General features: G+C 46.1%; 1 protein-coding gene across 5 annotated transcripts in view; it reads right to left on the reverse strand.

Moving 5' to 3' along the window:
* The window catches only part of NEDD4L (neural precursor cell expressed, developmentally down-regulated 4-like, E3 ubiquitin protein ligase), a 385,794-nt gene that overhangs the window by 276,434 nt on the left and 98,804 nt on the right, over positions 1-10,556 (reverse strand). For 2 of the 5 annotated variants that reach the window (XM_011971705.1, XM_011971704.1), the window contains exon 1: positions 3,823-4,062. The exons of 1 other annotated variant lie outside the window; for it this stretch is intronic. In XM_011971705.1, the coding sequence (XP_011827095.1) occupies positions 3,823-3,846 (24 nt within the window). In that variant the 5' untranslated portion in view covers positions 3,847-4,062. Of the gene's footprint in view, positions 1-3,812; positions 4,063-10,556 lie in introns of those variants that run through there. 2 more of the 5 variants (XM_011971709.1, XM_011971712.1) reach the window with 1 other exon arrangement.

Below are 10,556 nucleotides of genomic sequence, written 5' to 3' on the forward strand. Positions count from 1 at the left end.
TGAGCCAGGATTGTGCCACTGCACTCTAGCCTGGGCCACAGGGCAAGACTCTCTCTTAAAAAAAAAAAAAAAAAAAGTCAGTCTCTTCCCACTTCCAATTTAAATCTCTTAGACTACAGTGCCTCAGATACATTTTGTATCCTTCCACAAAGCTTCTACTGTACTGTAGGTCCCTCTACAAAGTGAGTGTTCTGTTTCCAAGAATCATTTTTTTAAAAAATTATCATCAAATGAGAGGTTGTGCAAAGACAGGAATCAACGATTCACCTACAGGACAACAGGACTCACGATAACCATTCCATGGGAAGTCTGGGCGATGCAGCCTGTGGCCAGACGTCTGAACATCAAAGCCAGGCTCTTCCCATAACCTGGAACAACTCATTTAGACTCTCGTTCCCCCCAAACCCTGAAGACACAAGGAAAGGCATCAGCCACCCCATAGGTGGCTGTCAACCGTCACGGAATGTTGATGCCTGTCATGAGATTTCCCACACTGGACAGGTACTAGGATCTCTGCAAGTGTCTATGCTGGAAGATGTGCCTAAGAAACCACAGGACTGGCACAGGGCATCTTCCCGAGTACCAATTTTTCTGGAAGTCTTGGTAGGTAGAAGAGTGGTTCTCAAAGTACAGACTCCCGACTACCAGCATCAGCATCACCTGGCAACCTGGAAGAAATGGAGATTCCCAAGCTCCACTTCAGATTTCCAGAATCCGAATCTCCGGAAGCAGAGTCCAGCAATCCATGTTTGTGAGCTCCCAGATGATTCTGAAGCACAATGAAATTTCACAGTGTTCCACTCAAACAAACAAGGAAGTATCATGGAACGAAAGATACTATTTGCATACATTTTTCAGATTTCACATTTGCAACTGGACTCCTCTGCAGGGATCCTCTCTTCCCCAAAGAAAACTTGGATGGAAATGTGTGAGAAGGGCAAACAAAATTTCCACATGCAAATGATCTGTATCTGTAGATCTCCCAGATCTGTATCTCCAACCCTAACCCCTTTCCCTCCCCAGTATGCAAGCCCTGAATATTTGACTCTCTTGGAGCCAGCAATGCTGGAAGAGCAACTGGATCTTGCAGAAAACTGAACAGGTCCTGAGTGCTGCTCTCATGCCTCTTGTTCCCAAGCCTTGCTGTTTCAGTAATTCTGATCAAGAATCACCCTGTGAGAAGACACACACACATTAACAGAGGTGCTTCAGGGTTGCGACAGTACAGGGTGTTTTCTTCTTGAGTACAATTGTCTACAATGACTGAGTTTTTTTTTTTTTTTAATTTTTCCAAAGAACATGAGCAACGCTTTCATAATAAGAAATTAAATTGCTTTCATAGGAGGTACAACCACTTTAGCTCATCGAATTTTTAACCCAAACTCACTAACTGTGCCTTTCTATCCTATGGGATTATTTAATATTCCATTTCATCAAACATATATGAATAATACACTCACACTGCTCTACTACCTGCTGCAACAATCACATTCCCTTCCTGTCCTGACTCTGAAGCCACTGGGGTGGTCCTGGTGGCCATCAGTCCAGGCCTGCACCTTGAGCCCTTGAGCTCCATCGCCCACACCACCCCACCCCATCCTCTTACACAGCTACCTCCTTGCTCTTTCATCCCATAGATTATTTCCAAATTCAGTCACTATTAACACTCTACCCCACATGTCCAGCACCACTGGTAAACCTTCTCCAGGCAACACACACACACACACACAAACACACACAAACGCGCACACAAGTCCACACACAGCTACCTCATCTTCACAATCACCCCTTTAATTACCATGCTACGGTGGTATCCATATTTTTACACTAGTTCTGGGCCCTCACCTTCATCTTTCTCAAGCTTTATTGAGCAACCACTAAACACCAAAAATTTACGTTTTGGAATGAGAACAACTAACTCATCCATGAGCTACTGAAGCTCACCATGATGCAGGAAACATCCAAATATATGGAGGTAAGAGCAATGATGAGCTAACACCCAACAGTGAAAAAAGGAAAATGGACCAACATTGAAGAGAAAGAAACAGAACAAAGAAAGGTAGAGGGAGTGGGCAGACAAGGCCGACCAGCCCCTTGGAGAGCCTTTCTCAAATAGTTTCTTCCCATGCATGGTCCGTCTGTGGCAGAAGCAGCACACGTCTTTCCCTCAACCCCACTCCAGGATGCTGTACCAGGCAGACCCAACTATAGACATATTGTGAAGAATCATTTTAAGTGAGCACCTGAGGGATGGATGTCTGGCAAAGGAAGGGCTCCAAAAAGTCAAGATTGTTAATCACCAGAACCCAACACTCAGGAAAGTTACGAAATCCCCTGTAGAGGGCTTTTAGATCCCAATCTCTGCCTGGTTGAGGTGTAGCCTAAACTCCCAACATTATCAAAGTCCTTTTGGAGGTAGAGGAGTCAAGGACGTCCAGCAATTTACCTGGGCCAGTGAGGCAAGATCGCAGGAGAAGGGGGTCATGGTACAACACCCCCCCACCCCAATGGACCAAGGCCCCCAGTATGGAAAACCCTTGGCTAAGTACCCACCAACCACAGCCACCATGGCAAAGACAGCCAACAAGTGTGGGCCGTCCTGGGACTGACCACTACAGCTCACGAAGGGACCCGTCATCTGAAGGAATGCATGGCACCTCCTAAGAAAAAGTCATTCCTAGCCCTCCCTGCTACTTCTCTGCAAATAAATACTCAAGGTTAGATCTATCTAACCTCTAAAACACATTCTGTCAGTCCGAATCACAGTGCTTTTAGCTGTCTCCTTTTAAGTACAGGAAACAAAAGTTTCAAACCAGACGTTTAAAATTTATCAAAAACAGGCCGGGTGTGGTGGCTCATGCCTGTAATCCCAACACTTTGGGAGGCCGAGGCAGGCAGACCACCTGAGGTCGGGAGTTCAAGACCAGCCTGACTAACATGGAGAAACTCTGTCTCTACTAAAAATACAAAATTAGCCAGGCGTGGTGGCGCATGCCTGTAGTCCCAGCTACTTGGGAGGCTGAGGCAGAAGAATTGCTTGAACCCAGGAGGCGGAGGTTGTGCTGGGCCGAGATTGCGCCATTGCACTCCAGCCTAGGCAACCAAGAGCAAAACTCCATCTCAAAACAACAACAACAACAACAAAATTTATGAAAAACAGAAGGGTTGATGGCTCGGCCAGCAAGAGAGATAGGAGGTAAATGATGAATTGACTTTAAAACTGAAAGACATCACCCCTTCCCAGGATACAGAATATCATTTTATTTGGTTAATTACATTGAAATCTTCATCAAATTCTCCTAACAGGCAAACAAAAAATATTCTAAAACCTAAGAGAAAATCCATAATTCTTCCAAAAATAACCTAACAATTCTACTTAGTATTCAATGTCAGAGAAAGCCTTACTCAGGCAATTACACAGAAATAAATTACCATCCACAGTAGAGGGTCATTTCTCACTACACAGTGTAAGAGAAATATTCACAGATACTCTTTTCTCCCTCAATAAGAAAAATTCACAAGGGTCATGGTGTTCCTACAATTTCAATCCACTCATTTTCTTAATTTATTTCCCAAAGCTGTATCTCTACCTAGGAAAACCAATCAGGCCTGGTGAGACTTGTTCCTAAATAAACCCTGAGGTTTGAACAAAATTCTTCAAGAAAGAAGTAATCAGGTCAATTATGTTAAAGATGAATTTACAGCTCCAGCATCTTGAGGTCTATAACACAATCACGGCTGTGGGTGGATTTGCAGAGCTTCCAAATGCCACAGGAAGGTAAAACCTCCTCCCCCACCAAGCAAAGTCTTACCGAGTGTTACTTGCTCAAATGTGAGACGTCTCATTTAGAAGAATACAATATTAAAGGTTTAGTACATTAAAGGAAAGCTGGAAAACTCAAGGGCAGAGCAAGTTCTGAAGAGTATGCGGAAGTCGTGGCTGCAGCCAAGGGTAACTTTCCACTGCCAGGTGACAAGGTCACAGGAGAGCAGTTTTTAAATTGACTCCCAGGAATGCAGACTACACGGTTGTTCCTCTCTGGAAATGGCTTTCTCTGTGACCAGCTCACATCAAATCACAGGTGTCTTATGAACCTGTCCAGCCTCTCTGAGGACTGCCAAGTTACCTCTTCAGGAAATGCAATGAATCTGACCCAGACAATGCCGCATAAGGTAACAGTTGTCCAGGACCCTCCACCTTCAGTAAACGTTCACAAGTACACTCTGTCTTAAAGGAACCCTTGTATATTTCATGTTTTCCCCATGCAAAAGCTTGCTCTCTGCCACTTTCAGTTTATGTAATTAGACAGCTGGCTGTGAGCATCTCCAAAACTCAGGATCTGCATTGTTTCAACCAAGACAAAAATATTAGGCTCCTCGTAAGTCTGGGAGCACCAGGAGTGTATCATTCAGCCAAGTGACACTGAAATTCTTACCAACTGCTTAGAGCAAATAAGGAAATCGTAAAGTATCAAATATACGGATTCATTTTTCTTCTAAGATTCTAGAATCCACCACGTATTGGTCTATTCTCCCACAAAGCTTAACATGACATTGGTGTTACGGGTGGAAGTGTGCCTCCCTCCAAAACTTCCATGTTGAGGCTCTAGTCCCCGGAACGTGACTGTATTTGGAGACAGAAACTTGAAAGAGGTTATTACGGTAAAATGAGGTCATACAGGTGGGCCCTAATCCAATCTGACCGGCGTCCTTCTAAGAGGAGGAAATTTGGACACAGAGACACCAGGGCTTTGCGTGTACACAGAGCAAAGGCCACGTGAGGGCACGGCAAGGGGCCACCTGCAAGCCAAGAACAGAGGCCTCGGTGGAAACAATCCACCGGCCCCCTGCTCTTGACTTCTGGCCTTCAGAACTGTGCGGGATCATGGCCAGGCAAAGTGGCTCACACCTGTAATCCCAGCACTTTGGGAGGCTGAGGCAGGCAGATCACTTGAGTTTGAGACCAGCCTGATCAACATGGTGAAACCCTGTCTCTACTAAAAAATATAAAAATTAGCCAGACACAGTGGCACGTCCTGTAGTCCCAGCTACTTGGGAGGCCGAGGCAGGAGAATCGCTCAAACCTGGGTGGCAGAGGTTGCAGTAAGCCAAGATTACACCACTGAATTCCAGCCTGGGAGACAGAGCGAGACTCCACCTCAAAAAAAAAAAAAAAAAAAAAAAGAACTGTGTGGAATCAATTTCTGTTGTTGAAGTCACCAATCTGGTATTTTGTTATGGCAGCTCTAGCAGGGCTAGGAGAATTGGAAAGAAAGTATTTCAGTGACCAAAAAAAAAGGGGGAGAAAGGGGTGGACTCCTTGGGTCCTGTGTCCTTCCCCTGGGCACATGGCCTGACCAGCAACCCCATTCTGAGCCCAGCCCCTTCCACAGTGCATTGCAGAGCCAGAGCACAGAAACCAAGCCCTGTGGACAGCGCAGTCACTGCGGCTGTGGGGGACAGTGAGGTGCCCTGGAAGAGCGGATGAGATTTGCTGGCAGAGAAGAAAAGGCATAGTAAAGGGAGGCCATAGGCATGAAAAGAGCATTCAAAGCCCCGATGGAAAACAGAATGAGACAACTGAACAAAGGCAAGAGCAATCAACCCCACAATACAGAATTGGCAAATACACACATACAACATGAGGCCATCTCCCTCCTCACCGTACGCAAACTGAACTCGCATATACTTCGATGCCTCTTATATTAGCAGAGATTAAAATTTTAACATTAGCTGCTGTTTATGCCAAACTGAGCACATTCAGAGCAGTGGCATTAACAGCCGTCCTGACAATGTACAGAAAGGGACAGTGAAGCTTACGAGAGAGAACAAGTATCTTCTCCAAGCTCAGGCAGCTCTGAGCAGCTGAGCTTAGACACAGGACACTGTGTTCCAATCACACTGCTTCTCAATTCGGGGAGGGGAGTGATTCTGCCCCCCAAATGTGGCAACATGGAGAGATATTTTTAAATATTACACCAGGGAAAGTGCTCCCAGCATCTAGTAGGCAGAGGCCAGGGGAGCAGGGAACATCCCATGGGGCACAGGACAGCCCCCACAACAAAGAATGATCCAAGCCACACAGTCACCAGTGCCGCCTGCATTGGGAAACCCTGCCCCAGAAACAACGCCAGCTCAACCGCCAGCTCAACCGCACTCTTACAGCCTTTCTCTAATTTTGAAATAATTGTAGTTTCAAAATAAAAACTTACCAATGCACACACAGACACACAAAGCTATGAACCACTCTGCTACATATGCTGTTTGTAACCAGAGAAATCTCCCATCATCAGGCCTCCCACCACAGCCTGAGAACGCATCCTGGGCCCAACACCTTTACATGGGCTCTGCTCAGCAACCTGAGGCCAGCTAATCCCACCCTTACCCACGTGTCCTTCTCGTCAGTTCTCCGCCCGTGTCTGCTCTGCACATCCCCTCAGCATCAGCGACATAATTTCCAGGCCCAGCGCAAAATGAAAACATGAACCCTTTGTTCGAGAATTATCTAGAATTTCAAGATGGTGAGAAAAGAGCATTAAACCAAACACCAGGCCCTTCTGAGTGTGAAGCAAGTGACCACACCGGTCACAGGCTCAGGAAGGTGACCTTGAGCAGCTCTGCACCCTTCCACGTCCTCACCCTGCCTGCCTCCCTAGCCACTGCACCAAGTCTTCATTCTTCTCCAAATTGCTCCCACCATTCCTTGTCACACTGAAGCTTGGCTCTGCACACAGGACAGGTTCCAGGAGGCTACACGTTCTCTGGCACATTTTAGGGCCAGGGCTGAACCCTACTCTGGGACTTTCCACCTCAGCCTCCACGTAGTGAAGAGTCCTCCCTATCGTCTACAGACCACTTGGCTGGCCACTGGACACCCCAGTAACCATCCCCTCTTTAAAGATGGCATGGAACCTGGGTTGCCATCTTCCTCCCCAGCCCAAATTCGGCATCATCCTGGATCACCGTGATCCACACCCACATAGCACCCTCAATCCACAAATGACTCCCTGAGCCCCACACACCTCTGTCCACATTGTGCTCACATCCAGAGCCATGCTGGACTGGGCCACCACGCGCCACCTCATTTCTGGAAACCTCAACTCCAGAGCTGTGTCCAGGTCTCTCCTGCCCATCTTCCTGAGGATCAGCACATCAAATGGCGAATAAGCTCTAAGGCCAGCTGAACATCTACCAGAGCCCAGCACCGATTCAATACGTCTATGTAACCTCTCTTTAGTCCTTGCAATGACCCTGTGAGATGGGCACTACTATTAATACTTCTAATCCCATTTTTCAGGGATAAAGAGGATTCTGAGAGAGATTCAGAAAATGTATCCAGGTGAACAAGCCAGTATGTGGCCCCAAGGTCTTGATCACAAAGCAGAACTGTTTCCATTTGACTCTGTGAAAAACATCCTCAGGCTCACTAATAAATGCCAATTAAAAATGTATATTTTTCAATCACCTGATTGACGAAGAGTAAAAAGAATAACAAGACCCAGAACTGGTGAAAATGTGAGGGACAGGTGGTCTGAGGGAAGGAGGACTGGAAACTGATGTATTTCTAGACCACAATTTGGCAAAATATACAAAGAGCCTTAAGTAGCGGAGACTTTGCTGCTCGTAGTCCACTTCTAAAAACCCACAGAAAGACTCAGACAAGCAGGCAAAGATGTATTTACAGGAGTATTCATCAAGGGGGAAAAAAAACCCAATTCCTTAAACATCCACAGGATTGATAAAATTGGCTAGAGTAGTAATTACCCTTATTATCACTATCACTGGATACTGTCAATCAGCTAGGGTAAAGTACTAATACTTAGACATTATCTCATTCAATCCTCAGAATTTGGTGTATTTTACAAAACACGAAAACGTTGCCTACTCCAGAATCTGTTTCATTGAGAAAAATTATGTGGAGCTGTATCTATCAAGCAAGGAAGATACCCATGGTATATTATTCACAGTTAAATACAGGTTTACCCTAGAGCAGAGTAGAATTTGATCGCAGATTTGATTCTTCAGACTGTCATGTAGTCTGGTTATTTACTATCTTCTCAGCTGCAAGTCCACCCTTATCTGCCCCTTGACACTTGGACCCCACAAATGAAACTTCCCCGACTCCCTTTCCAGCTGGCTTCCAGCTGGGGCCTGATGAGATGGGGCCCTGGTAGGAGAGCCTCAAGGGGAGGAGAAGCACCGTCCCGGCATCAGCAGTGGGGTCCGATGTCTTCCCACTGCAGAGGTAGCATCAGCAGCAGAGGGTGTCCCTTGGGCTCAGGTCACCCAGCCCAGTGGTGGTGCCTGCTTCCTGCAGAGCTTGTCTCTGGGCTCTCTCAGGGTCGCCCCAGCTTGTTCTTCCATCCTCCACACCTGTGGAGCAACTCTTCACCTGAGGTCCCTCTGTTGGGCCCTGACTGGTACCACATGCACATGTATTAATATTTACTCAGCACCCAACTGCTGAGCGGTTATGCTGTACCAGGGACTCTGCCAGGTGATGGGGACATACTAGCACTAGCAAGGCACACCTGCCCCTGAGTCTGTCCACCTGCATTAAATGGTGTGTAGACACACTAAAACATGAACTGTGCAGTACACGCAAGGGAGACTGTGGGTAATTTTTATTTCGTTCTTTTCTTCTATGGTTTCAGGTTTGTTTGTTTGTTTGTTTTATTTTTCTCCAGGACTGACTTTTATAATCAGGACATTTAGTATTTTAAAATGCAGTAGACAAACTGTCCTACTCTCTGAACTCTACAATGCTTCAAAGACGAAAGACCCCCTTAAGGCTATGACATAGTTTGGATGTTTGTCCCCGAAACCTCATGTTGACAGTAATCCCTGGTGTTGGAGGCGGGGCTTGGTGGGAAGTGTTTGGGTCATGGGGGCGGATCCCTCGTGGCTTGGTGCTATTCTGGTGATGGTGCGTTCTCACGAGATTTGGTTGTTTAAAAGTGTGTGACCCAACCCCTTGCTCCTGCTCTGGCCACGTGAGATGCCTGCTCCCCCTTCATCTTCCACCACAATTAGAAGCTTCCTGAGGCCTCCCCAGTAGCCGCACAGATGTCAGCAGCATGCGTCCTGTGTCATCCGGTACAGTGTGCAGAGCCGTGAGCCAATTAAATTTTTCTTTATAAATTACTCAGTATTGGGTGTTTCTTTATACCAATGCAAGAATGGCCTAACAGACTAAATTGGACTTTTTAAAAAAAAAAAAAAATGCTGCTCTCAATATATAACCAGAGTCATGAAGTAATGTGTGTGGCAGAATGTTTTCTGTCTTGGCCAAAGAGTACAAAAACAAAAGAGATCTGAGCTGCCATTACAACAACAACAACAAAAATACCAACTGAAGCACCTGCAGTTTCTATCAAAACAGAAACCTAGGACTTAATAATACCTAAAGCAATATTCTGGGTATCTCATATCAGGCCACAGGGACAATGCCCATTTATATAGAATATGAACAATCTTCTTTCCTAGATGTGAGACAACCTAGCACGTAGCTGTAAAACCCTCTTGCTGGCCCTCAGTCCCTCTCTTCTCCCTTCCTTCGACAGCTGTGGCCTGTCCGTCACACCACCGGCCGCAGGAAGGATTAATTCTGCTTCCTGCTGGTTTCTTGCACTATCCCATCCGTGGTCTCTCTGGGGACCTGGACACAGAACACGGGATGGGCACAGGTCGTGCGTTTATGCTTCTGAAACATAAACATCCTGCTGCGCTCTCCCTCAGTGAGCTTGCTTTCTTATCTTTACACAGCACTCTGCGTCATTACTGGCACTGGGTTTACAACACACCATAACACGGCCAGTTTTACAGCTTGTCCCAGAGCCTGCGGGCACTTCTGCAGAGAAGGGAGAAATGTGGAAATAAACTAAATGGCCCCCTTTCAAAGATACTTATGAGAATCACAGAAATCTCTAGGAATACTACAGATACTGTAGTTGATACAACTCAACATTTTTGAGAGAACAGGCAGCTGAGCTCTGTCTGATGAGGTGGATTCTAATGTCATGCTGTGAGATCAAGGGTGCAGGGTTACTTATCAGCTGTGTGTACCTGGGCACATTATTAAGCCTCAGTTTCCCCACCAGTGAACAGGAATATGATGTGCATTCCCCTTGTTGTCTATCTTGAAGTGATGCCAGGGGGCTTGAGAGATGCATATAAAGTAGCTAGGCCAGTAACTGGCGCTAAAGGACATCAATATGTACCATTTCCTTCCAAGTCAGGATTTGGGGCCAGCTCTCCTGACCTGCAACAGGCACCTGTCTGCTCCACATGCCGCCTCGTCCCCACAGGTGGGACAGGTTCGACACTGATCCAATCATGCAGGCTGGACTCCTTCTCCCTCCCTCCATTGCTAAGGACTCTGCCAGCGTCCAGATACTGAGGACTTGATAAACAACATCTGAGATAAAGACCCTTTTAAAATATTAATATTTAAAAATCTGAAAAAAAAAAGGTAAAAGGTGAGGTCTGTAAACTGCAATTTTTAAGCTGCTTTTGTTATAGCACAGGAGATGGGAAATAAAATTCTCATTTCCAGA

Source organism: Mandrillus leucophaeus, unplaced genomic scaffold, assembly GCF_000951045.1.
Source record: "Mandrillus leucophaeus isolate KB7577 unplaced genomic scaffold, Mleu.le_1.0 Scaffold124, whole genome shotgun sequence".
NCBI classification, from domain to species: Eukaryota; Metazoa; Chordata; class Mammalia; order Primates; family Cercopithecidae; genus Mandrillus; species Mandrillus leucophaeus.